Source organism: Vanellus vanellus (genome assembly GCF_965231255.1).
Source record: "Vanellus vanellus genome assembly, chromosome: 4".
NCBI classification, from domain to species: domain Eukaryota; kingdom Metazoa; phylum Chordata; class Aves; order Charadriiformes; family Charadriidae; genus Vanellus; species Vanellus vanellus.
This window is the reverse complement of record NC_138909.1, coordinates 21158205-21185924: the sequence shown is the minus strand read 5'-3', so window position 1 is coordinate 21185924 and position 27720 is coordinate 21158205. Positions and strand designations below refer to the sequence as shown.

General features: G+C 45.8%; 2 protein-coding genes across 2 annotated transcripts in view; one reads left to right on the top strand and one right to left on the bottom strand.

The window, feature by feature from the left end:
* Window positions 1-21023, bottom strand: part of SEC31A (SEC31 homolog A, COPII coat complex component) — a 46530-nt gene extending 25507 nt beyond the window's left edge. Inside the window, exons 1-14 of the mRNA XM_082483030.1 lie at window positions 20891-21023; window positions 20164-20246; window positions 19492-19615; window positions 16386-16584; window positions 14975-15070; window positions 12271-12411; window positions 11061-11203; window positions 9963-10062; window positions 8519-8680; window positions 8184-8336; window positions 6548-6781; window positions 5880-5954; window positions 3515-3565; window positions 2654-2731 (exon numbers count right to left, since the gene is read on the bottom strand). Coding sequence (XP_082339156.1) covers window positions 2654-2731; window positions 3515-3565; window positions 5880-5954; window positions 6548-6781; window positions 8184-8336; window positions 8519-8680; window positions 9963-10062; window positions 11061-11203; window positions 12271-12411; window positions 14975-15070; window positions 16386-16584; window positions 19492-19615; window positions 20164-20242 — 1635 coding nt within the window. The 5' untranslated portion in view covers window positions 20243-20246; window positions 20891-21023. The remainder of the gene's footprint in view (window positions 1-2653; window positions 2732-3514; window positions 3566-5879; window positions 5955-6547; window positions 6782-8183; window positions 8337-8518; window positions 8681-9962; window positions 10063-11060; window positions 11204-12270; window positions 12412-14974; window positions 15071-16385; window positions 16585-19491; window positions 19616-20163; window positions 20247-20890) is intronic.
* Window positions 21024-22069: 1046 nt separating this feature from the next.
* Window positions 22070-27249, top strand: THAP9 (THAP domain containing 9; the record flags this gene model as incomplete). The annotated part of the gene is made up of 4 exons (XM_082482474.1): window positions 22070-22149; window positions 22258-22453; window positions 22543-22809; window positions 25363-27249. 4 exons carry the CDS (start codon window positions 22070-22072, stop codon window positions 27247-27249), a joined length of 2430 nt encoding a protein of 809 aa, XP_082338600.1.
* Between the last annotated feature and the right edge of the window lie 471 nt (window positions 27250-27720).

Genomic DNA, 27720 nt, shown 5'->3' with positions numbered 1-27720 from the left:
CAAGAACAGTCTACTGTAATGCTACCTAGGTTTCACTTTGCTCTGCTTAGACTTTAAGATCATCCTTTGAAACACTCTTCACTAGGCATACACCCTAGTTTAAGTGAAACACATGAACACATGCTTAATTTTCAACACAGAAGTCCAGTGTTGTCCACACAGACTTACGCACTTTGCACTCAGTACAGGAGCGCTGAGCAGACAGAAGCTGCTTTTTCATAAAACTTCCCCAGGAATTAAGATAGAGAGTATTTCCTGCAAGATTTTGGGATTTCAAACAAAACCTTTCAATAATAATATAAAAATAATACCAAGAAGGAAGACACTGTCCACCATCAATTTTCACAGCACAGCCTAAGAAGAATGCAGAAATTATCTCATGAACTGCCTCCTGTCATAAGCCAGTGTGCTAGTACATGTAGAGGGAGTTCAAGAGTCTGCTGAGAGCACTATGCTTATATGCTGATCAGTGAAATCGTACTTCAGAGGATGAAGAACAAGTACACAGTTGACCAAGAACATGTATTTGGGATGGGGAGGTAAGTCTGAAACAAACTTTGTTTGGCTCATGAAAGGAGGCAGTGTCTGGAAAATTATTTTGCTGTCAGATAACGTGTGATGTGTGTCTGGTATCAGTTGAGAACATGTTGTGACTACCACAGGAATAATGTGCCCATTCAGTCACTTTATGTGACAGCACTCCCTGGTGCATCATCAGGCCAAACTCACAAATATTTACCACCCATGCTGGTAGGCTAAGGTTATGTTTGGCTGTGAATTCTCTCCTAGAATAGACATTTGTTATAAGAGATCTAATATCTTCATGACTGCATACAGCAAAGTCTTTATGCAGTCAGATACACATCTGCCACTACAGTGTCTAATGAATTAACAAGCAATCAAGCATCTAACCTAAGGACAGTACTCTGTTTTGGTGTCCTTAACAGGCTGTTATATGGAGGCAACAAGTACACCACTCCAGCATGCATGAGCCATAAACCACCATCCTCACAGACAACTGCAGACACACACCAAGCACAGGTTTGAGCACAGGGAGCATTGGTAGTTTTGGGCTAACAGCTCAAATTCTAACTGTCCTGGTTTGAGGTAAAACGGAACCAATTTTGTTCAGTAACTTCGCTTCTTAGCTGGGCCTCTTCTAACTACTGAAATTAACTGCATATTGTGCAGACAATGTTCACTCTCTCAGAGTGATAAGGCCAATTGTTTATAGCTGATGCCCAGGCATGGTATGCAGAGAGGCTCTTGCTTATACTTATTGCTATAACCCCCAAGTCCAACCAGCTTTGTTATTTGCCACATTGGAGGGTCGGAAGCAGAAAAGCATAGTGGGGTCCCACCTGCAGGGAGGAGCGGACAGGACAGGTGACCCAAAACTGACCAACAGGGTATTCCATCCCATCTGCCTCATGCTCAGTATAAAAGCTGAGGGATCAAAGGGTCAGGGGCTCTTCCTTCAATGGCCAACATCTGAGGAGGACTCTGTTTGTCTGCCTGTGATCCCGATCCTGAATCCAGATCCGGAATCCAGTTCCCGTCCGTCACCGAGTCCAGCCTGGGACTGCCCCAGTGCCAGCCGGTGACGTGACTGTCATCTCGGGAGCTTGATACAGTTTTGTATATATTTCATTATTTCTTTTTATTTTATTATTAATATTTTATTAAAGTAGTTTAGTTCCTTCTAAACTCATAAGTCTCTTTCCTCCTCTGCCACTCTCTTTGTGGAGGGGTAGAGGGGAGCATCTGTCGGTCCCGTCTGGGGTCCCTCGGGTCCCCAGTGGTGGATTTGGCCTAAAACACGACACTAACACAAAATGGAGAATGAGGGAATGAGGGAGAATGAAGCTGGCCTGTTCACACAGTGATACTAGTATTTTCATGGCTGTTAACCTCACGTGGCAGATGCTGGGTCCTTAGTTCTAATTATAGATCCATCCCTATATTTAAACCACAGGGCTGAAAACAACGTTGCTCAAAAGGACAAAAATGAACAAAAGCTGTGGGATCCAAGAGGCAGACATGGTGGAGCACAAAATGCCTGCAATAAACCTGGTTGAACTGTTCCAACAGATGTTCATAAAGCAGCTAGCTACCAAAGCCCTGATACTTGCTGTTCAGGTGCAAAGGGGATGAATGGCACTGTAATGTTGGTGGGAGCAGTGTAGAGAATGAATATTGCCCCTCTCCTCCAGTACCACAGCTGCATTTCTGCAAAAGGTTATACCTAGAAACAGGGCAGTGACAAGTTGACAGCTTGGCAACAATCAACCAGAGGGAGGGAAGAAAGGAATAAGGAAAGGCAGGGGCATGGAAAAAAGAATGCATTAGAGTTGTGGCAGCAGATAATTTAGTATGTGTTAGGGAAATAGAGTGAAAATTACAGCAGAATAAAGTCCTTGAGTCTGGTGCCGACTGTCTTCATTGCCACCAAAATCTATTCTTATGATGGCTGAGGCTGATGAGAAAATCTCAAGCAACTTAGTAAAAGCACACATTTTACTCATTCTGAATAACTTCTTGTATTTTCATGTGTCCTCAGCACCAGGAAAAGCCAACAAAATAAAATGCTCTTAACAGTAACAAAGTAAATATACAGGAATTGAACAGGGTTAGTCTAGAGGGCAACAGATACCTCTCCCAAGCACTGCTCCTCTGTAGCCTTGCCTTCATCCCCCTCGTTTGGTACAGATTCGTCAGATTCTGCAGGAGCCTTTAGCAGAGAGAAGATGCCATAAACAAAAAAAGCCAGCAAAAGAGGAATACTTTGGACTGCAGGCACCTTCCCACCAACAATAGCCAGAACCAGACTGCAAATCATAGGAACACACTAGCAATATATGCTTGAGTACGTCGAACATGGTAGAGGCACTCAATTTCTTTGCTTTTTGTCATTACACAGTACCTTGTGCTGTTTTCATCTTAGCTGCCTGAAAACATGCAGCAGAACTTTTCTTCCCCATATTGCAACTATAGATGACATCTGAAATGTCTACAGCACAAAAGCAATGCAATCGCCTCCTTGTAGACTCAGGCCATTGCAATTACAACAGGCAATGTCTGAACTGTATTTATTATAAGGGGAAGTGTTATGGACCACACTCTCAGTCATGCTTTTTTAAAGCCCAGGGAAGGTGCTGTTCTTGAAACCATCTGCCAGGCAGCAATGCATCTGCCCCAGGCAGCACAAAGTGTCACAGTGGGCATGACACAGGCAGCAAAAAGGAAAAGTGGACAGATATCACTGAGACTCTGAACTAAAACCTGTGACTGAGAGCCTTTTGTTGGGAAAGGAGAAGACATTTGAGTGGAAAAAAGTGCATTTTTTTTTTTTTTTAAATAAGTACCTTCATCCTATTGAATGTAGGAACTTGTCATACGCTGGGTTATTTGTGACTTACTTTGGGACAGCTACCAAGAGCGAAGAAAAATTATTCTTGCTTTGCACATTACCATGGCATTACAAAACTAAACAGTTGTACATGTGTTTGCTTACCTCTCCCAAATCACTATCTGCAAGACCCTCTTTATTCAGAGCGGATGCAACCTAGAAAACAACCAAGATTAAAGTAAGTGCCCTTTTATTTTAGGGACGCAGACATCTCACTGATCTCTTGGACTGCAAAACTGGCCCATGTAGCTAATGTGTTGCTTGCAGAAGAGTTAACATGAAACTAAAGCCATTTCCTTTCCCAGCTTGGCAATGGATCTACTGCTAACCCTCCTGGCACCCCAAGCTCTGATGGAAACAACAGCTGTTCTGTGCCTTTAAACCTTCAATTGTTAACTCAAGGGCCTCAAACCTCACTAGAACCGTTGGAAACCACAGTAATAAAAATAGTATAAGACAGTTTCAAGCACAGCAGGCAAATGGCTGTGGACTAGGATGTTTCAAGGTAGGGAAGAGTTAAAATGTCCAGCTTTTACTGCTTTGCAAAGCAAAGCATGACTCCAGATTCAATTAGTGCCCTCAAAAATGCCAATTTAATGTATAGAACTTAGAATACATGCATAAAATACTTTAAATTGGCATCTGGGAGCCTGGGTTTCCTAATGCTGCTAATGTTGTCTACTGATTTTAGTACTGCAGGCTATATTTTACCCTTGTAGCATGGTTTTCACAAAAAGGTGAGCTCAAATTGCTGGAGACAGTTTTCTCTTTCTTTTTTAATCATTAGTTTACAATAAAAAGGAGAAATCCAAGACGTGACTTGCATGTGAGAATCACAGGTTTTAAGAAAAAAACAAAACATCATGTTCTTAACAGCTTATTCCAAGAAGCTGAAATCTATGACCCTTTTTTACTTTCCTTACCCTACCAGTAACATGAAAAACAAGTTGCGGTTTAGTAAGTTTATCACCTAGGTACCACAAATTTTCAGACAAGCTGTCCTGTATTGTTTCTTGACACTAAAAAACATGGATTCAACTTCAACATAGAATGCTTTGTTGAGAAACAGCTACATGACAAAATGGCCTTGCAACTCCCCTCATCTGTTCTTCAAATACTGAAATAATGGGGTAGGCCCAGTATTTCAGGTCACTCAAGTCAACTACACCCATTTTCCCAGCTTCTCTCCACACACATGGCGTATCAAACCCAGAGCAACAGTGGCAGTGGGCTACAGGCCACATGAGGCTGCTCCACAGGACCCCTACTAAATTTCAACTGGGTTTTCTAATTGAAATCTGCTTTTCAAAAACAGGATTTCCCTTGCTGTGCTTACCCTTCACTCATGCAAGAAAAATTTAGAAGATGAGGACAGATTGTTAGGAAAAACATGATATTTTTCTGTAATCATAAGTTTGCCCTGTAGGCCATTTAATTCGTAACCATAATGACATTTTTAGGGACCCACTATTTGAAAGTAAAACATTAGTTTGATACAATGAAAATAAGTCAAACGTTCAAATCCACTGAATGAGCACTGAAGAAATACTAGACAGTTCCTGGGTACAGCACTGAAAGCAACAAAGAGCCAAAATGCACAGCAGGTATCCCCCTATAACACTAAGATAATAATCTTCTTCCAACTTGGAAGAAAACTCTATACTTAAGATGTGCAAGTTGCTTCCTGGTAATCAAAATTTTGCCTTTCCAAATGTAACCCGGTTTGATCTTTTTTTTTTTTTTTTTTTTAATAAATGGTGTCCCACACCAAAAAAAAGGACTATTCTAGGTTTTCCAATGTAGTTAACGAAACCCTGAAGACTGCTTACATGTTCTTCAACCAGAAAGCCTAAAACCAGATCAGATACCATGATGCTAAAGTAGAAGCATGTCACATAACTGAGTTATACGAATAGTTTGAACCAACAAATATCAAAGCTTCTTGATAGGTGAGAATTTTAGATCAACATTGGACAGTCAAACTCTGCTGAAGTCTGTTGCCTGCTTTGAAATTTTCATTGAACATCCATATTGCAAGAAGATGACATAGCTAATAAAAAACCCAAACAAAGCAAATCACTTGCTGTAAGAATTCTGAAGTTACTCATGAGTTGTTTATCCAGATGAAATTTAAAGAGCAGATGGAACAAAGGAATTCCTTAAATAAAACAACTATTCAAGTCAGCCATATTTAAACAGAGGCTACAGCACCATGGGTAACAGCTGTATTATGGCTATTAGGAGAGCTGCAGCACTGACAAATACTATCTGATGGGAAACACACTGAAAATGTTCTGTAAAAATGTTTACTGTATTGAATAGCCTGTGGATACTGGTAATTACTCTTCCAGTCACACAGGTAAATGAGTACTTGAACCACACATGGCACTGTCAACATTTCAGGCTGTACTCCACAGATACATCCGTCAGTAAAGCATTTAACACAAGCACATCTTCCAGGCATATTTACCTTCTTCCTCAGATCATCCTTCCTGTATCCCAAGAGCTCAAGGTATTTAACACGTGAATCTTCTTCAAAATTCACCTTTAAAAACCAAAAGTTAAAGAACACATTGCAATTCATAATTTTTCCATTCTCTCCCTCACTGGCTTTTTATTTGACTGGCACAGATTACCCAGTGAGAGCTGTGGAGACTGAGTAATACAGAGAACTGGAAAGGTCTTCAGTGATTTGGGCACCCGAGCAGGTAGGCAAAGTTTCAATCTGGTTATTGTAGGTGAACAATCTACTTATCTGCTTCACTTGGAAACTTCTAAATATTCACAGTGAGCAGTGAAAAGTACATCTAAAGCTGTCCCAAAGCTTCATCCCTTCTCACCAGCTCCCTGTGCAAAGATGTACTGATGGGGGATGTCAAAAAACACAGGATACCTTTCCCCAAGCCCTGGCTTCTGTCACGATTTCTCACAAACCCCACAAATAACCCTGGCCATGAGGACCTTCTGTCTTCTGGTGGACCACCTCCAATGGCAGGGCTTGTGGGCACTGTTCCCACAGCCTACACTTTTGGTTCCCAGCATCTCTTCTCCTCAAACACCACAATGCACAAAATGAACCATTTCTGCACCGTCTTTCTGAGTCAGTGGGGAACACCTGAACTACTGTTATCCTCTTACCTTTAAGAAGGCCCACACATTTTTTTCAAAGTCAGCCTGGGCCATGTCAATTTTCTTCTGGCAGTAGCTGACAAAGCCTTCAGACTGCACAGCCTCCTGCAGCTGGTTTGAGCGGGCCAGGAACTCCTTCTCTGTAACAACCTGGCTTAGGTAGACATGGTGATGCTGCTGCTGCTCGATGCCTGGCTGCTGCTGAGACTTGGCATTCTCAAATGTTACCAGCTTACCTCCAAACTGGAATTGAGACACACATGCAGTATGTAAATATACAACTATACACTGGAGTGTCTTATGAAAAAGTATGTACATACACATATATATGCACATGACTTTATACAGTGTATATATGCATATTGTCCAATGGACAAACATTCCTGACAATCAACTCAAGGAATTTTTTTTTTCCCCCACCACCCCTTATTTCTATGCAATTAACGAGCTTGCTGGATAAGTCGGTGCACATTTAATAAGATTTATGAGCACAGCTAGTCCTGTGCCTGTTTTTTCTCGGGCCAAAGACTAACTAGAAACCAAAACCTGGAGCTGTGGGTCTGTACAGTGCCCAGCATAAATGGAGTATCCTATAATATTGCAATATAATTATCAAAGAAACCTATGCATCATTAAATAAATGCTCAAGCATGATGTCCGCCCTGCTCTCGGCAGGCTGTTTACCAGTTAAAAACCTACTGAGAGATGGGCAGTAAGTTGTGCCATCATTTAGAGAGAAGTAAAATCAAAAGAAAAAACTTAAAGGGACTTATTTCATTCTATAGCTCAAAATTAATTTACACAGGCCAGTCCAATAAATGACAAAGTCAGCATTACAAAAAGCAAAAAGCCTAACCAAGAAAAAGACTGACAGCTGGCTCCTGGAAAACCAGGACAAATAAAGGAATAAACACCATTATAAAATGACACATCAGTCAGTGGCTAGGCAAAATCACTTCCCTTTGATGGGAGAAAACTGCATTTAATTTGTGCATCAGATTGTGAATAAGCAGACATACAATGCTGAAAACTGAGCAGTACTTTGGCTAAGAAATCCATTTCAAGTGGACAGGCTTCAGGAGATCCCAAATAAATGGCCTGTGGGTCTAGGAAATAAGCCAAAGGTGGAGCCAAAGAGCAGATGAGTTGTCTCTCACAAAAAGCAGGGCCTTGCCACCCTTTCACCTGGCTCCTCTGCAAATCAACCAGCCATGAAGGAGCCTAGCCATGTGCTGCTACAGCGACTCCTGCGACCTTGATCACAGAATAGCTTCAAACTGCACTCAAGTCTCAGATACCTTCTCAGTTTGGTCCTGTTTCCCCTCCCAATGTATACTTGTTTACTCCAAAACAAGCACTGCATGTAAATAAAAGCAAAGCCCTAATCCCAAAACAGAAAAATAATTGCTTGATTCTCCTTTTTTCTTTTTCCCAAGCATTTTTGTCACTCTTCTGCTGGCTTGCTGTCCCAAGCGCCCAGTCTGGAAGCTGCTGTTAACACCTCCTGCCATGATGACAAACAGGGGAAGTTCTCTCAAGGCAGAGCATAACATTGAACTCCCCTCTTCCTAAAGTGTTTTGCAGGTATCACCACTATCTCCCTCCCTGCCTCACCAACCATGCCCATGCCATGTCTCCTGCTTACTGAGAACGATGCTCCCACAGGTCGCCGGATCCATTTGGGTGGTTTCTTTAGGGGCAAAATGACACACTGCGGGCCAGTCTGCTGGGGAAGCTGCAGAGGTGGGAGCGGCTGTCCCATACCAAATGGATCAAGGTTCCCAAAAGATGATGAAAGCTTCAATAACAAAAGGGGGAAAACACAAGGACATATTTTCAATAAACTAAACTTAAGCATTTATTTGCACTGGATTGGTACTCCCGCAAGCAGGGCTGCAGACAGCTACTGAAGCCTTCCCATGAGCCCGTGTTCTCCTCCCACCCCCCCATCCATATTCTTTGTTGAACATTTCTCAATACCTGGTCAACTTGCTTCTGCCTCAAGCCATCTGTGCTGCCTCCCATAATGGAGTAAACACTGATCCGCCCATCAAATGAAGCCGCAGACAAGACAGCAGGGTTCCTGGGACACCACTGGATATCAAAGCACCACTGTGTGTTCGTGGGCAACTCATACAGCACCTGGGCAGCAAAAACAAGTCCAACAAATCAGGGCTTTTATGAAGCACCAGGTCCAACAGCAAACAATCCTCCTGCCTGCCTTGAGACCGGTCTGCTTTTCTTGCTCCCCAGCAGCCTCCATGTCACCATACACACTAATAGTTGGCAAACTCTGACAACTGCCAAACAGGAGACTATCATACACCACTGCTTAATTTCCTTCTCCTGCCATTAAATCTTCTGTTTAATCCACACAGGACAACCTGCGCAGGCAGGGTATGTCTGTGCTGTTGCACTGCAAGCTGTGAGCTGCAATTCACGCTAGTTCATTCAGAGCTAATCTGGGTATCTCTACACACTAAATGGAGACATGTTCAGGCTCCAAAATAAATCTGTTTTCGCAGGAAAATTGGAGAAGTTAAACCCACACTCTGGGTAGACAGCCTCTCCTGCCCTGGAACAGACAAGCACACCACTGCAGCAGACATTTAACCATGAACTAGCAGAAACTCAAAAAGCAAAATGCTAACTGCCTCTGCCTTCCAGGAAACAATTTTTTATTTTTAATAAAAATGTATAGTATGATTCAGCCACATGTAAAGCCTTCCTAACAGTGCAAGATCTAGCTCAGGTAATTCATTTGCCACCCCACAGCTTTTGCACTTTTGGTCCAATGTCTGAGTTTTAGAAAGACTTCTCACTCGGTCCTCGAGGATTATTGCCCAGTGCAGGCAAGGAGCCCTCCAGCATGCTTGATGCCCTTCTTGTGGTCTAGGGTCAAACACTCAAGTTGTCTGAGAAAAGAATTGCATCCCCTTAGAAAGGTAACCCCAGGCCTAAAAGGGCAGGGTGGGAACACATTCAAGTGGCTCTCACTGATCTGCCACTATTGTAGTAACTTACAAAATCCCTCTGGTCTGGATAAGTTCTCACACTTACAGAAGGAAAAAGGCAATTGCAACAGTAATCCAGCCACATAGGGCCCAAACCAAAAGAGTAGGAAGCAAATACTTAGTTTAAGTGAGGCCATTTCTATCCCTTATAATGAGCAGGGACCTTACTACTGAGCAGGAGAGAAGCGGTAAGGACAAAGATTAAATATCAGTAATACTAGGAAAGAATCCTGCACCACCAGAACAAGCTCAGAAGGCACATATACCAAACACAAGTACACAGGACAGGGAGAAACATCCCACAAAAGCATCATTCCTACAACTGCAAGCACACCAACACTTGTTTTGCATATGCCACTGTGCTACCTCTGATCAGAGATTTTTTTTTTTAAGTGGTGTGCATACAATACCTCGCCCGTGTTAGGGTTAGAACAGAGAATTTTAGCATCCTTCCCACAGCTGAGTAGCAGCTCTGAATCCACCATACTCCAAGCGATGGCCAATATACCCCTGCATGAAAAGGCAAAACCAAAACAAGTTTAATGTAAATGCAAAATTGTGATAAATAAAGCATACTTATAAGTGAGTTTCTACATTAGCTGAGCCTTCTACCTAGAAATGCCCTCCCCAGTCCTTTCTCTTACAAAAGAAGAATTTTTTACATGTTATCAACACTTTATTTATTGAAATAGATGTTTTCTATTTTCTGCATAAGGAGGTATAAAGATGCAGCCATTGTATCTGAAAATTAAGTGCAACAGTCATGCAGGAGGACCTGGACACCAATGTAACAGAATGGTTTGTTTGCCTGCACTATCATTAACACAGTGTGCAAACCTATAGGTAAGGTCAGTGACTATGAAGTTTATCAGCTTCTTTTTATTAGCAAGAGATTAAAGTCAGCAGAACCAGTGGAATCACTAGCAGCAGTTTCGGTACTCTGCAACACAGACTTAATGCTGTTCTATCTCCTTAAATCAAGTGCTGGTTTGGGACAATAAGAAAGTTTCACTAACAATTGAGGAGGAACGAAAATTCAACAAAATCTTTCCTTGTACCCAAATTTAAGGCATTTAGGAGATTGAGGGACAGAGAGACTGTGCTTGTCCACATGTGAGGATGTGCCCTGGTGCACCTTCATTCCATTATTCAGGCAAGATCAACTACTGCCAACTCTGCATCTCAGATTCCTCTTCTCAAAAAGCACAGAAACAAACTATAAAACTTCAGTGTTTCAGCAGGATGGTGTTTTTTTTTTTGTTTGGTTGGTTTTTTTTTTAATTTATTTTTTATTTTGGGGCCTGTTCCCTTCAAACCAACAGGCTGCAAAAAGGCAAGCCTTTCAGAACACAGGATTGGCTAGTCAGCAAGCCAGCATATAACACTGCCTGCTGCTGGAATCACCGCCTCCAACTAAGTGAGCCTTCACAGGGAACTGGGCAAGAAATGACTGGGCAGTCACCAACAGTGCAAACACCATGGAGCAGCAGGCTACATAAGACTCATACCTTGTATGGCTTTCTAGAACACGAAGTGGCGAGGAGGCAAATCTTAGGTCCCACATCTGAATCACAGGCAACCTGTCATCCTCTGAAGCCAAAACCATTTGGGTAGCAACATCAGGGTGCCATGCCAGGCCTGAGCAGTGCATCTGAGGGATGACATAGCACCACAGCATAAAGTAACTAAGCAGCGCTACAGGACAAAAGACAACTAGCCTAAATATGTCTACATGCATGATAAAAACACTGTTGCAAGGGAATTTGCAGCTGTATTTCTGGGCATTATTTCTCACTGCATTCAGACTGCAATACTCTCCTCATTTCTGTGAGTGGGGACTTGCAGTTAGTTTCCCAAAATCCTCTTAAAGAGATGGCTTTGTGTTGTCTTGTTCAGTCTTATGTTTTAATGTAAGAAAACTGTAAAGCCCTCTGTACAAACCTTTTTCTCTAATATTTTTATTGGTATTTTAATAAAAGCCATTTTTAAGCAGAGGTTATTGTCATGTGAACATTGTATCACTAGACTATAATCACATGATGAAGACAGACTACTGTGCTGCTGTTATTTTAGGCAACAAATATGTAGAACCTTGAGAGTTATACAGTTTATCAGAGTAAGAGTGCAGTGACCAAGCAGCTGCTTCAGGAGCACCCATTTGTAAATTTCATTTTGAACTTCCTGCTACATCTTCTGGGCCCAGGTCCATCAGTCATCAGTGTCCTCCTAGGGCTCAGCCCTTGTGGTCATCCCACCTGTGATGCCAAGGAGGAAGCCCTCTCTGCCTGAGCACTAAGTCATGACATCACCTACTCTGTGAAACTAAATGTGCTCATCCAGAGAACATCAGCTGCAACTTCATCTCTCCAGCACACAAAACATGGTATTTCTGACTAGCTGAATAAAAGTCTTTCTGTGGCAGCCCCAAACAAATCAGTAATGGCTTTCTCCAAACTTATCATTCCAATAGGAAATCTGAGTGCCTTGCTTACTTCAATCTGCATCTGCCTATTTTTGATTAAAATGCTGACAATCCCTCTGCATATCCACAGCCTTTTAAGAGAAAGCATTAGATATTTAGCATGTCGTATAAAACTGGGACAGGCACCAGTATCCTTATGCCATGTAAGAAGGGGTGCTAAGACCTGTTCCTGCATGCCAAGATGCACCCCACACCTCTCCACAAGGACCTGTGCAGCCACGCAAGAGCTAACTCACCCGGTTATTGTGGTCACTGACTTTGATGATGGGCTCATTCTTCCTGAGATCCCACACGGTAGCTCGGCCACTAGGACTGGCGGACGCCAGGATGTGCTGGACTTGCCTGTTCCATGCGATGCAGCTGATGTCCTCAAGAGGCTGTCACACACAGAGAACAACCTGTCACAACCTTTCAAACTGAAGACTCAAAACCTGTCATTTTCAGGACTTGCTAAATGACAAATGTGCAAGGAGACTCATCCCAGGTACCACCTGTACTGTAAGCACAACTGTCTTCAAGAACAGAAAGTTACTCCATGAAATTACATCCAGGTATATGAAGTGCACTTTTGCCTTGGATTATTAGGTTTTGACTTACAAAAAAAAATATGTTTGCTTGGCGGTATTCTGTGGGTTTTTTTTTTTTTTTTTTTTTTTTTACTCCCCTGCAAGTGCTTCTTTTTAGTCCAAGAATTACAAGCAATGTTAACCCAGTCCTTGATGCATTATTATTTCCAGGTGTCATTAAGCATATGGACTAAAAAGAGATTTCAGAGCCTAAAAAAAAAAAATCACTATTAGACATAAAAAATCCTGTACAGGGATCTTTAAGGTGAGCATCATCCAAAATGCCCACATGATAATAAACGACTCAAGTCTAAACAAAGCACCCAGACCCACAGAATTTAAACTAAAAGTCTTTAAACTGAAAATTACTTCTCATCCCATTTCTCACTTTGTTTAAACCAAATTATCATGCAGTAACAAACCCATTTTCCAGTAACCACAAATTACTTGTGCAATTTTGTAACAGCTACGGAAACATACATGCATTGAAACAACTTCCTCCCATTCTTCTATCCCCTTCACAAGGCACAAAGTACAAAATGTTATTGTTCCGCTGGCCCTTAAGTATAGAAATTAAGCACTCCCTGAAACCCATGAAGGTAACTGCCAAATCTACTGCCTCATCTTCTGACTTCTCAGTAGTTGCTTTTTATCTTCCTCCTACTTTCCTCAATCTGTACCTTCACGATTTTCAGATTCATGCACGCAGTGAAACATGCAAAGGAAGACCAGAAGACGTGTAATGGTTATGAATATTTAAAAAGCAGTGCATGGACCTGGGCAAAAAAGTCACGGCTAGACACAAAGTGTGGCAAAACAGTGCTATCACAACTGACTTCCTTCAAAAGGAAGCTGAAAGCTACCTGTACTGCTACTAGTGAGTACTGTCCTTCAGGACACGGGCTCCTGCTGTAAGCTTTGAGTCACACATGTCACAAGGAGAAAAATATCTCAAATCCCATTCTAATAAGCACATTACAAAAATTAAGTACCGATAGAAGGCCTATTTTTGTTGGTGTTTGGTAAAGCCACCAGAGAACAACATGTAGGAACATATTTTTCTTTATTTTGATACGGAAAGATCTGTTATACTACCCCTTAAGAAGCATGTAACATTGCTAGAAATGTATCTCATGGCTAACTACAATTAACTGCTACTCAAGTTAGATTTCAAAAGGCTTCCCACAGAATCACAGAACAGCAGGGGCCGGAAGGGACCTCATCGAGGATCACCTAGTCCAACCTCCCTGCTAACACAGGTTCACCTAGAGCAGGCTGCACAGGATCGTGTCGAGGCAGGTTTTGAATATCTCCAGAGAAGGAAACTCCATAACCTCTCTCGGCAGCCTGTTCCAATGCTCTGTCACCCTCAAAGTAAGGAAGTTTTTCCTCACATTGAGATGGAACATCCTGTGTTCCAGTTTGCGCCCATTGCCCCTTGTCCTGTCGCCAGGCACCACTGAAAAGAGTCTGGCCCCATCCTCTTGACACCCACCATTTAGATTTTTATAAGCACTGATGAGATCCTCTGTCTTCTCCAGGCTAAATAGACCCAGGCCTCTCAGCCTTTCCTCATAAGAGGGCTGTGCCAGTCCCCTGATCATCTTTGTAGCCCTCCGCTGGACTCTCTCCAGTAGTCCCTTGTCTCTCTTGAACTTGGGAGCCCAGAGCTGGACACAGTACCCCAGATGTGGCCTCACCCGGGCAGAGTAGAGGGGGAGGTTACCCTCCTCCCTCAACCTGCTGGCCACACTCTTTTTAATACACCCCAGGATACCATACCTGTTGTCCACCAGGACTCCCGGGTCCCTCTCTGCAGAGCTGCTTTTCAGCAGGTCAATCCCTAACCTGTACTGGTGCATGGGGTTATTCCTCCCTAGATGCAAGAGCCTACACTTGGCCTTTGTTGAACTTGATTAGGTTCCTCTCTGCCCAACTCTCCAGCCTGTCCAGGTCTCTTTGTATGGTGGCACAGCTTTCTGGTGTGTCAGCCACTCCTCCTAGTTTTGTGTCATCGGCAAACTTGCTGAGGGTACTCTCTGTCCCCTCATCCAGGTCACCAATGAATACGTCGAACAAGACTGGACCCAGTACTGACCCCTGGGGAACACTGCTAGTTACAAGCCTCCAACTAGACACTGCGCCACAACCCTCTGAGCTCTGCCATTCAGCCAGCTCTCAATCCACTTCACTGTCCACTCATCTAACCCACACTTCCTGAGCTTACCTATGAGCATGTTATGGTAGACTGTGTCAACCCCACCCCACTTGAATCAGCTTTAAAACTGTAGGTTTCAATGAGCTCTCAACTTAAGTGACATGCATATTTTTCATTAGTGTGCTCAGCAGTATTTAACAAATGCAAATCCGGTACCTGTGTCTTCACTCCTGGTGTCATTGGCGTGGCAAAATTGTTCAAGTCCCAGATATAGATTTCAGACTCATTAGCACCAGAGGCCACCAGATTAGTCTGTAAGACACATTACTAGATGTTAAAAGGATTTTCAGCATCAGCTTTCACAGTCTTAACTGCTGAAAAGCATCAGATCTACAGGACTGTGCCAATTTCTCCTATCAGCTCAGGATATAGCCTTTGGCTCAGCAAGTTTCTTTGAGATTGCAGGTAAGACAGTTAGTTAAAAAAAAAAATAAATCCATACAATACATTAAACTGGCATGCCAAGACCAAAATTCCCATTTTGTGGAGTGCTCCTCCACTGCATGACAAACACCCATGAGGAGCATGAGGTGCAGGGGCGCAGCCACAGACAGGCAAGTGGAAAGCAGTGACACTTCTGGGAGGAGACAGATGAGGAAGCAGGGCTGCCACTATTGCTGCCACAGAGCTTTGCTTTGGGCAGACCACAATGTGTGGGGCTGGCTGGAAGGAGTGTGACATTTGTGCCTCCAGCAGCAGACAGCACCCCACCCACAGTGAGTGCAATCATCCAGAGCAATCCTGCACCTGGGATGCAAAAGTCCAGGCAGCACAACACAAGCCTAGGGCATTGAATGCCCTTTGATCACATCCCACAGCTGGCGACAAGCAAGTCCCAACTTCATAACAGGCAGAAAGGGAAAGGAAGCGATTCAGAGAGGACACAATGAACACAGGGCAGCCTTGCCAAAAGCAAGTATGCAGGGACAGAAGTGCTATTTAGGAAACAAATTCAACTGAATTCTCGCACAGCTGGCAGGAACAAGGAAAAACCAACCCACTCTATCTAGAAGGAAGTAAATGCTTGTTAGTGACGGAGGAAAGCTTGTTGGGTTTGAGAGCTCTTCTGCTGAAGAGGCTACATTGCCATGTTTCCTGTTCTGTCTCCTCTTTCTAAGTAAGAATACTTGGAGTTCTTGAAGACAGATCCTACGTAACCCCCAAAGGGGATACCTAAAATCTGATGTCACCAGAAACATGAGTGAGAGCATGTAAATACTCCCCATGTTATGAGAACAATATTGGCACAGTACGTGGGTGCTAAAAAAGACTGGCTAAAAACACTACAGAAGACCACCTCTACTTTACATGTAAGCTGAGCTAAAAAGACCCCCTAATTGACAACTGATGAAGGGAAGGAATGAACCAGACACATTAAACTCTTTCATTCCCCATCCTGAAACACCAGTAACAGGACAGTTTTTCCTACTAAATACAGACACTCAAACACTAAATTTAGTTCAAGTTTAATTAGGGGAGGGGAAAGGGACCAAAACATTTAAGGTTACAAGTTAAGACAGGCCACTCATCTGTGACAGCATGTAATGAAGAACAGCAGAAAACCAACCTGGAACATGTTGACATCAAGTGCTCTTACTGGTCCCGTGTGCTTGTCTTTCTGGGCAATTATTACTTCAGTGTCTCCAGTTATGATTTTGGCTGGATCATAGAGAATGACATTTCCATTTTCACCCCCAGCAATCAGGACTCCAGAAACTGTCTCACCTGAGGTCATGCTGTGTGGCCCCCAGATCAGCTTGTGGTACCTGTAAGACACAAATATCACCACAGTCTACAACCATCCCCCACCAGCTCCACATACACTGATGCACCCCATTTTGCTCACCCCAGCCTCCAGACTGCTGCTAACAGACAGAGCAGACTTGTCCCAATTCTACTCGTTATCAAGATGCAGGGTCACAACATGGACAACCAATAACCTGGTAATCCATATCTCATCACCTGGCTGCAAAATCAGATCAAGTGCTCCCAACTGCACATGATTTTGAGATCACCCTTGCAAAACAACAGGAGTAATCGGAATAAGGACTGTAAACCCATCCAACCACAGCCCAGAGGTAAATTTCTGCTAGTTGTGAGCAGCTCTTCATACCAGAGAAGAAAAAGGTGGAACTACAAAAATTCAAAATCCTTTTCTATATCTGTGCTTCTGGATGTGCAAGGGTTTCATCTGCTGTCCTGGGGACTGGCTCAGCAAGTAGCTTATTCACATCACAGACAGGTGTCTCTTGGACCACAATCTATTTTCCAGGCTAAATCAAGAGAAATTAAACACGCTTCCAGAAATGAAGTATTTTTACACCACTGTGTCCATCTGCAAATATGCAAATTTCCTTCAACTCAATGACTTGCTGCATAAGCAAAACATCATTCCTGTGTATCCAGCCATGCAAAGAATGAATTTCTTCTACATAAAATGACACGCTATCAAATATTAGGTCTTATGCAAGCAGAAAGCAAACCCACATCGACTGGAAGGTGGCAAGGAGCTACTTTAGCATTCACAGTGTTATTAATCTCTTTGTTATTAATCTCTGGACAACCTTCAAGTAATTTCTTTAAACCACAGAAACTTCAGCATGATACTGGAGAAAGCTAGACAAAGAGCATATGTTGGGTGAGAAATACTGTAACAGCCAAGTGCTCAGTCTACTAGTGCAGTGTTCTGATTACAGTGGGGGTTCAAAGAACGATGCTACAAAGGGAAATTGGTTTGTGATAGACAGACCCTTTCCCTGGGTACAATTTTTATATTTCTGTACCTAACTATGCAAGGTTACAAGAAATGGAGTGACCAACAGGGTGGTTCAGGCACTAGTATTGCACCATCAGCAACATTCAACAGGACTGAGGATAATGTAAAATGAAAGCAGAAAACAGTGAGGAACAAAAAACAGTTAACTGTGCAATTACTTTTCTCTTGCCCTTTGCTCTTTCCAAGATAAAGTATGCTCTATAAAAGCAGTGCAAAACTTTCCTTGGAGGACAATTAACAAAGCGTGTCACAGGATTTATCTTTTGTGGGTTTAATCACCTGGATACTTTCATCTGCTGCAAACTAAAATAAAGCCTGATGCATACATTGCTAGCTGGGGCACTTCTTGTTATCTTTAATTAAAAAAAAAAAAAAAAAAAGAAAAATAATCAACCCCCTTTGTAACACATTTTCTGGGGCAAAGTCAAATTCTTGCGTTGCTCACCAAGGGAAGTACTTTCAAGGGAGCAATGCATCCTGGCTATAAGGAGTGGTTTTTGAAATTCAGTAACCAAATGTTACTTGGCAAGTCTTGAAAAATCTCAGTCATAGTTGAAACAAGGTAGAAAAAGGAAATTTTAAAACATCAAACACCTCACCCTGCTCTCAGCAGGATGTCTTAACATCAGCTTTGCCCACAGTGCAGGGCATTAAACAGAGACTGTGGCTGTTTCTCACAAGCCGCACATAGTAAAATGCAGACAACTGCAGGGCACAGACTGTGAGCTGCCTGCCAGCACAACTGCTCTGCCAGCCCCATGAATCATTACAACAAAACTGACATGGCACAAAGCCAGCAGCCTAATACCTTGTGCTTCCTCCTGAGAAAACTACCACAACTGTTATTTACCCAAATCAGAAGAACATCCCTAAGCAGAGTGACAATCTCACTGTGTGCAAATGCACACAATTTCAACCCCTCTCAAGTTCTTTATAGGCAACACTTAACCTCTAGGAATCCAGCAAACTGCATTTGGTCAAGAACTTTAGGAAATGGTTGTAGGTCCCTAGGTCTTGAAGTTACAGCTTTAGAATAAATAATGAAGACTCAAGTCCAATTGATTTCTACCCATATCAGAGGTTGGGGAGATGTCAATTGTTTCTCTAGGAGTGTCAAATTCTTACTTGACCATACTGGCAAAATGCTGCAATTGCCTGCATCTCCAGACATATCCTTTTGGGTCACAGGGGGAAGGAGCGCTTATGCTGACACTGTACCTGATATGAAAAAGTCATGGATCCAATCCAATGGCAATGAAAATTTTCACCTCCTCTGCCCACAGAAACATCCCACACTTCAATCTGTGTTGTTTCAGCTCACCCACGAGTGGCAGCCACTGGACCAGCCACCAGAGGGCCACTACAAGTGCTCCCAAGATGGAAATTGGATGAATATTTCTTTGGACAAGCACAAAGAACTAAGATCTAAGTGGAGATGTACACTCAGGTACTTGGCTTCCCAGCTGTGGGCTGAGGTATGGTACTACACGCATGATCTGGTTTGGTTATGTTACAGGAGTCTCCCCAAAATACCTAAATGCAAACGGGATGGGGCAATGTGGAAAGTTGTGACTGTATTTTCATAATTTCACACTTCCTTCTGTTCTCTGGAGAATCTCAGAGGCTCCCCAAGATAAATTATCTACATGCATATTCAAACCTAGCAGCCAATATCAGATTTTTTAGGTTTAGGTCAGAGCATGAGCTGCTTGCAAGTCCCCCGAGTCCAAGCTCACTGCCTTCACAATATCAACGGCACTCACATGCCTTCATCCTTCAGCACCGAACTTCTGCTCCTCTCCTTAACTGCACATAAACCTCATGAAGTGGCTTTCCAGACACAACAAGTATAACAGTTCCACAGCCATTACTTTTCCCTTACAACCCCACTGCTTACCTGCAAGAGGAGGAAAAGGTGGCACATGACTTCATATCCAGCGAAGGGTCTGATAAGTCCAACTCAAATATTTCTAGAGAAGCACTTGTACTGAAGGTTGCATCCAGCTGCTGAGCTGATGTACCTGCAAAGGAGTGTGCTTGGCAGCGAGAAAGCCATGACAAACAAAAGAACAACTGCAAAAGCAGCACAAGGAGGGGCATAAAAACATTATCCTTGCAAAAAGGACCCTGAGATGGGGTCGGGTTTCTGTTTCTGTTATTTAGACATAGTTCTACATAACTGTCCTCCCCATGGTTCCCCATTTGGGGGTTTCTTAACCACTATGAACAAGACAAGCTTTGGGCAAGTGCCTCTCTCTCCCTGATGATGCACAGAAAATGATCAAATTTACAAGTGAGCTGCAAGGGACACTGAACTAGTGATTAGGATTGCTGTCACCTAACCCTGCCAGAAAGAGGATGCTTGCTGTCACTCGCAGAACAGAAAGCATGTTTTCATGTATTGCACAACTGGTGAACTCCACTAAAGCCACTGCACCATATACCCTGCTCCAGCCTTCAGGACATTAAATAACTCCTAAAACTTTTATTTATGACCACAGCCAACCACTTCATGGCAGCCACGACATGTAGCCCAAGGTCTGCTAGCACACGCTTCCTAGAGACTCACCTGTGGCCAGGTAAATGGGGTGCTGCTGGGCAGGGCTCCATGCCTGCATGGCAGTACGATCAATTTCCTTCAGCTTCATTTCACTAAAAAATAAAACCAAGAAAGGTAATGCTTAAGTGGAGCATGGGGAGACTGCACTGCCACGGATTCAGCAGCTCCGTTAGGACTTTGCAGAAGCAGCCCGGGGTGATATCTTAAAGATATCCCACAGACAGTGAAGACACCTAAGCCACCCTCTCCAGAGCACGGCTAGGGGGAAGGAGAGGAATTATTCTCCGTTGGCAGAATAACATCGACACGTAGAGGAAACTGATGGTTACTGAACAGACCGTAACACAGGAAAACAGGGGCAAAGCTTCAACTGCTCTGAAAAATCCTCTTCTGGCAGCATCAAGGCACACATCGGGCACCCTACAGCAGCTTAACCCACGAAACAAACCCACCCTCGAGAGAACGCGCACTAGACGCTCCCCACCAAACACCCTCAACGGCCAGCCGGATCAGAGGTCGCAAAACGGTTTAAAAGACTCCACCGTCTTGTTTTAGGGTCTTATTTCAACACCCCGGGGCTACTCCGGCAACGCGGTCCATTGGGAACAGTTGGTCGCGCTCGCTAGCCGCCTCGTCGGCCGGCGCCGACGCCCCGTTTCCGGCAAGAACCGGAGCGGGGTGGAAGAGGGGAAAAAAAAAAAGTGGAAAAAGAGGGTTTCGGGCGCCCCCCCCTCACCTCGGCGTCCCCGGCGCTCACCCGTCCCCGGCCCGCTCCAACGTGGCAGCTGCGGCACCGCCTCTCGCCCGCCGCCCGTTTCCGGGCACGCCCCGCGCCTTCCGGGCGGCGGAGAGCGGGGCTCCACCTTTCCCCACGCGGGGAGCGAGTGTCTGTGTGCGCGGGGCGGGCGGGGTGGTGCCGCCTCGTTCTTCGGGGTCTCCTCCGGGTTTCTCGGGGCGGGAGCAGCGATCGGCTCTGTGGATGAGGGAGACAGGCGTTAGGGGCGGTCGCCCCCCTGGGGTTGGGAGGGAGCCGGGGAAAGCGCCCTGCAACACGGGAGTTCCGGCGCCGCCTGTCCTTCTCAGCCCAACGGTAGTAATCACGGCGTTGTCATGATGTGAACAGCAGTGAGACTCATCATCGGACGGGGCCCAGACCCGTGAGCTAGGGGCTTCCTCCGCCTTTCGGGGTAGGGGGGAAATAGTACCAGCGCGGGTGACTTAGTGACAGCCACCGCAGCCGGCGACCCGCCGGCCTGCACAGCCCGAGGGGGCGCGGCTCGTGGCTGCTGCCCCTGACCCACCTCTCACGGCAGCCGGAGCACAACTCCTCTGCCGTCTCCCGCCGCCGGAGTCCGCGGCCGCTCAGCGGGCAAATGCTGTGCCCGGTGTGGGCGCTGCTCTGGCCCCATGGCGCGGCTGCGGCTCCCGCCTCTGCGAGGCTGAGCACCCGCGGATAGCAGCCTCGCCGCCGGGCATCTCTCAGCCGAGCACCACAGCACCACCCTCACCACCGACCACTACACGGCGGGAAAGAGCGCAGTGGTTCCCGGCCCCTCTATATATAGGAACTGGAAGCGCTGCTCCCATTGGCTGCGAGGATGGCCGTTTGTCATTGGCTACTTCTTCCTCTACCGCCGCTATTGGTTGGCTCGGTCCCCTTCCCATTCCTACAGTCTGCTTCCTTGCTTACGTCAAACCGAGGCGGAACTGCAGCACTGCCGCAAGAAGAACAGTGACGGCCGCTGTGCCCAATGGAGAAGCTGCTTCCGACGGGGAGGCTGGGGGTCGTGGCTCGCGAGCCAATGGGAAGGAGGAAGCTGGGAGGGCGGGCGCTGGCAGCCAATGGGCGGGCACTTTCCGTGCCGGGGCGTGGTGTGGCGTGGCGGCCATCTGCGGTGGAGGCTGCGGGTCGGCCATGACGCGGAGCTGCTCGGCGCTGGGCTGTACCGCCCGCGACAACGGGCGGAGCCGGGAGCGCGGCATCTCCTTCCACCAGTGAGTGCGGCCGTCCCCCGCGGCGGCACCGCGAACCCCGCCCGGGCGGCGCGGGTAGCCCCCGCCCCCCCTCGCCTCTTTCTCTCCCCCTCTCTCCGTGTACCGCAGGTTCCCGGTGGACGCCGCGCAGCGCCGCGAGTGGATCCGCGCCGTGAATCGCGTGGACCCGCGGAGCCGCCAGGCCTGGCGGCCTGGCCCCGGGGCCATCCTCTGCTCGCGGCACTTCGCCGAGGCCGACTTCGAGCGCTACGGACTACGGCGGAAGCTGCGGCGGGGCGCCGTGCCCTCCCGCTTCCCCCGCCCGGTGCGTGCAGGCGGCGGCCGCGCTCCCCTCTTCCCCATGAGCCGAGCCGCGTCGGTGTGCGGTGACTTCCCCTCTCCCTTCCCTGCTAGGAGCCGCTAGGCGCCGGCCGGAAGACTGGGGCTCCCGTCCGAGCTCTGAAGCAGCCTCTCCCCAGCTCCCCCGCCGGCGTCGCCGCCGACGACCACAACTACAGCCTGAAGGGGCAACAGGCGGCGGGCGGGGGGGCACGGCCGCCGCCGGAGACCCCGCAGCAGCAGCTCCCTGTGGCCGGGAGATGCTCCCCTGCGCACCGGCCCAGAACGGTGGCGAACATCCTCCGGGAGCTGGCAGAGAAGCAGCAGCTTTCTGAGGAAACCGTGAGTTTGCTGCAGGCCCAGTTTTCAGGTATTGCTGGGGGCGTTTGCTAAGGCAGAGTGCTTCAGGGTCTGTACTCCCTCCCCAGTTTTATGTATGTGTTTGACTTTATGGTATCAGTAATCCCTGATTGTTGGACTCATAGCTCTAATGCTATAGCACAAAGCCTTCTGAATTTGTAGGTCCAGAATGCAACAAGCAATCCTGCAAAGAATTAAAATCTTCCTGAAAAAAATCAATTACTCGAGGCTGGCTACAGTGCTCTGGTCAGACCTGTAACCAAGGCTGTAAAATCAAACCATGCCACCATTCAGCTGACAGATGACTCGAGAACAGAGTATATTTAACTATGAAAACGTTGTCTTTTGTGCTGCCCAGAAGTGAGCTCTGTTAACAGTAATAATATCACCTGAAGAAGCCATTTCAAATTGCAGTCAACCATAAGCTAATGGCTTCTCTCCCATTATGTCAATTTTTAAGCAGCACCCACAAGTAAGACAGTCTTTACTCAAAACTGTGGAATGACATTAGGTAGGAAAAACAAGGAAAGACGTGTTAGGGACTCAGCCTCAGAGAGTGTGGTAGGGCACACGCTCCCTGGCCACTGCCTGGGCCTAGGAAGAGGTGAAGCACAGCGATAGTATTGCTGAGCTGTACACACCAGACTTCAGGACTGAATGGTTCCAGAGGCTGCCCTGTTGCCTTGTATTCTGCAATGTGTTTGTATTATGCATCCCTCTGTTAAGTTATCAGCTATTTATTTCCTTCACTAAAGCTGACCTCTTGGTTTTTTTTAAGCAGATTTGCCTTGTGAGTTGCACAGCTGGAGGCAGATGGCAGAATACTCACCAGAAATGAGGCAGTTTGCTTGTATCCTCCACCTCTACCATACTAAAGCCTATGATTATCTACGGAAGATTTTTCCTCTCCCTCATCCTTACAGCCTAACAAAGCAAGTTTTCTTTCATTTATTCATTCATAATGTATTTCCAGGTATTCCTGTAGAAATAGGTGTAACAGATCTGTCCTGAAAACATGTAGTGGCAGTAGTTTTTCCCTGCTTTGTTTTAGTAACAGAAGCAGAGTGGGAAGCAAATGCCAAGAAATATTGATACCCCTCATCTCAGAGAGCTGGTATGTGTTCATGTATGTGGGTCACAGCACGAGAACAACACATTCCACACATTAGCAATTTTAGATTAAGTGTGGAGTTTGCTAAGTATTCCCAGACAAGTAGGGGTGTGAGAGAAAGCTACATTTCAGGGCCTCAGTTGCTATTCGGTCTATATGTGTTTTACTGTTCACTGGGGAGGAAGGATGAATACAAAAAAGCAAAGGTGCTTTACCACATTGGCACATGCTTTTGCCCTGTGATGTGCAGTGTAGACTTGTGAGAGGGGAGGGATGAGCCAAATAGTGGAAGGAAGGGCAAATATGAGTAATGTCATCTAAAAAGAAGCAGTAGGAAACAGTGTTAAGGGAGCACCTGCAGTGCTCCACCAACAGCCAAAACTGAGTGAGGAGAGATAAGCAGGAATAAGTGGCAGTAGAGGATAACAAACCCAATAGGACTGTACATGGAAAACTTTGGGACTGTTTTCTGGAAAAGGGAGAAGTCGAGAAAGGACCATAAGAAAGGATTGCATACAGCAGTTAGACTAGAGCTTTGGTTTTTCTCACCTTGCCCACAAGGACTCTGGGAAGTTAGTGAATCTTGACAAGTGTCTGTTTCAAAGTTATAGAAGGGAGATACTTCTATATCACATAACTCAGTTGCGTAACCTGTTGCAAGTGGTTATGTAGGCTCAGAATTTAATACCTGGGGTGCTATCAGACCCATTAGCAAGGAGTGAAGTTGTAACAGCACACAAAACAAAAGCTGAAGAAACTCCCCCCCTACAGTGTTTTCAGTTTCAAACTCCTGTAGTGCAGTTGGAGGATGCCCAACAGATACACGCATCGTCTATGCTAGCCTTGGGGGGTTTCACAGCTTCCTTCAAAAAATCTGCTCGAAGGGGCACCAGGAGGTAGTGGATGGAAAGTGCAGAGAGGAGCGTAGCATTCAACATGTGCTGCCTAGGCTTTCACATCTTTCAGACTGGATTAAGATGTGCAGTGTGGAGAAAGCCAGTTTGGAAGGCGAGCAGCCTGATGTTGATGGCCCTTTACATAGCCTGATTTGCGGTTCCGTGTTTGGTTTAATTTTTTTTTTTTCATGTTGTCCTGATCTATACATTGGACAGGCAGGAACATGCTTTGTTACTTCCCTTCATGGTCAGTACTTTCACTCGGCTTCCCATCACTAGGGTGTGAGAAAAGAAACTCAGACTATACATTGAGAAAGGTAGGGCTGCTTGCTTTATATTCTGTGTCTTAGCCTGCTCTACAGCTCCAAAGATGGCTCATCATGTCCTAAGTGGCAAAAGGTGCTGATTGGTGCTTCAGTTTTCTCAGAATCATCTCTCTTAATCGCATCCTTCCTTTTTTTTTTCAGTTGGCTGTCTAATAATGAAGCTGCTGCAGGTTTCAGCAGCAACATTTTTCTCCGCCTTCAGGAAAAGGTGGAGAGTGGGGAACAGGCCTACCTCTACTGTACCCTGATGGTACAAGACATGTCCCTGCAGAAGCAGCAGGAGTGGGACCTGGAGACCCAGTGCCTGACGGGCTTTGTTGACTTGGGAGCAGGAGTCCTTGATGCTGATGAAGCTCCACTGGCCTCAGAAGTGATAATCCTCATGGCAGTCGGCATCTCAAGTCCCTGGACAGCTCCACTTGGCTACTTCTTCGTGAACAGCACAACTGGCCACTTACTTGCTCAGCTGCTTCGTCAGACCATTAATAAGCTGAACAATATTGGCATCACAGTGCTGGCTGTGACATCAGGTGCAACTGCTCGTGGTGCTGAGACTGCCAGAGCTCTGGGGATCAGGATAGATCCTGAAAGGATTCAGTGCACTTTCCAGCATCCACCCGGCTCTGCTCACAGCATCGTGTACTTCTTTGACATTTGCCACGCACTCCAACTGATAAGGAATGCTCTGCAGTGCTTTCAGAAGATAAAGTGGCTCAGTGACACTATGCAGTGGCAGCATGTAGTGGAGCTGGCGGCTTTGCAGGAGCAGAGGGTGTTAGACCCATGCAGTCCCAAGTCAGGTAGACCTGGGAGTGAGGAGAATTACTACCTGAAGGTCAACCTTGCTACCCTGTTGTTCAGCGAGGGTGTTGCTGATGCACTTGAACACCTCCAGAAGCTGGGCTTGGCCTCATTCCAGAGCTGCAGTTGTACTGTCAAGTTTGTGCGCTTGATGAGCCGTCTGTGTGACGTATTTCACGGCAGAGCTCCCTACAGAAGGAAATTGCTAGCTGGAAATTACACCAAAATAAGCCACATCTTTAATGAGGCCAAGAGCTGCTTCGTCACCTTAACGGACTCCATGGGGAGACACATTATTAAGAGTAAACGCAAACTAGGATTTATGAGTTTCTTGGTCAATGCCGAAAGCCTCAAGTGGCTTTACACCAACTATGTGTGTCCAGAAGGCAGTCCTCACCACCTCCTGACCTACGCCTTCAGCCTCGACCCACTGGAGATGTTTCTTAGGGCCCTCCAGCAAGCCTGTGGCAGCAGCAGGAGCCCCACCTGCACTGTGTTTCAGGCTGCTTATCACAAACTGCTGGCCAGCTGCAGCCTGGCACCAGGCTCACCACACAGTGGTGGCTCAGACAATACAAGCTCTTTGGACATATCCATGTCTCATAGGAGGGATCTGACCCTTGGCAGTGTTCGTGCTCAGTATAACCTAGCTCATAGGAGGACACTGGCAACAAAGCACCTCTGTTGTGCAGGCTTTCTTTTGCATGGCTCTGCACTGAGTAATGCGCTGACAGACCTATCACTGCATGCACAGAGCGTCACCTGCACTGCAGGCTTCATTGCTGAGCAATTAGCCTCCACCTTGCAATGTGAGGCTTGTCTTGCTTCTCTCTTTGAGTCAGATGAGAGCAGGCTAAGATGCGGGTCGGTGCTCTACATAAAAAAATTAGGTGGAGTGAGTCTGCCCTCGGCAAGTGTGTATCGCATAACAAACATTTCTGAACAAGTCCTAAACTGGTATGGCAAAGTAGGAGATGGCAACAAAAACACCAAGGTATGGCATTTGTCTCTAGAACAGAAAGTGTTCCGGGAGCTTCTGGGAGGAAGTCCCCTGTTCCCCACCCTCACAAACCATTTATTTGATGGGGAGTTGTGTGTCAACAATCACTACACAATCTTAGTAAAGCAAATAACACGAAGTTACTTAAACATCAGAACAAACCATGCCAAACACCTGAACTTGAAATACCATTGTGGAAGGCACAGATTGAAGAAACTGAAGGGAAAACATTTGTTTCCATCATTGCTGGGTAGCTGTCAGTCAAGCCAAAGCCACACGGGGTCATGAGTACTCATTGCTGTTCCAAGGATGGCTATCCCTTACAGAGGCTCAGTGATGGCCCGATCTAGGCAACAGGTGCAAGGAAGTGATGTAGTGTCTTCCCATGATTTGGCTAGCAAAACTGGTGTTGATATGCAGTGATGTGTTGGGCCACTGCAAACCATCTGATCAGAATGTGGCTGAGCAAAGCAAGGAAGTTTATCTGATCCTGTGTTTCATCTAGCAATCCTGCAAAGAAGCCAGATGTTTCATGAGATTAGCGTGGCAGGTCAGGATGAGCAATGGTTGCTCAAGATGCCTGGGTAAATGGTAGGGGATACTGCAGAGTGTCCCCTGGAGGCGCTGGGTGGCTTAGTGCTGTGAGGGCTCTTGCTAGGAGAAAACTGATGCATCTTCCATGCGGTTGGGGGGAGGGCATCTGTGCTGGCAATTTGATTTCACCAAAGCAGATCTGCTTTAAAAAAGCTGGATGCAAGA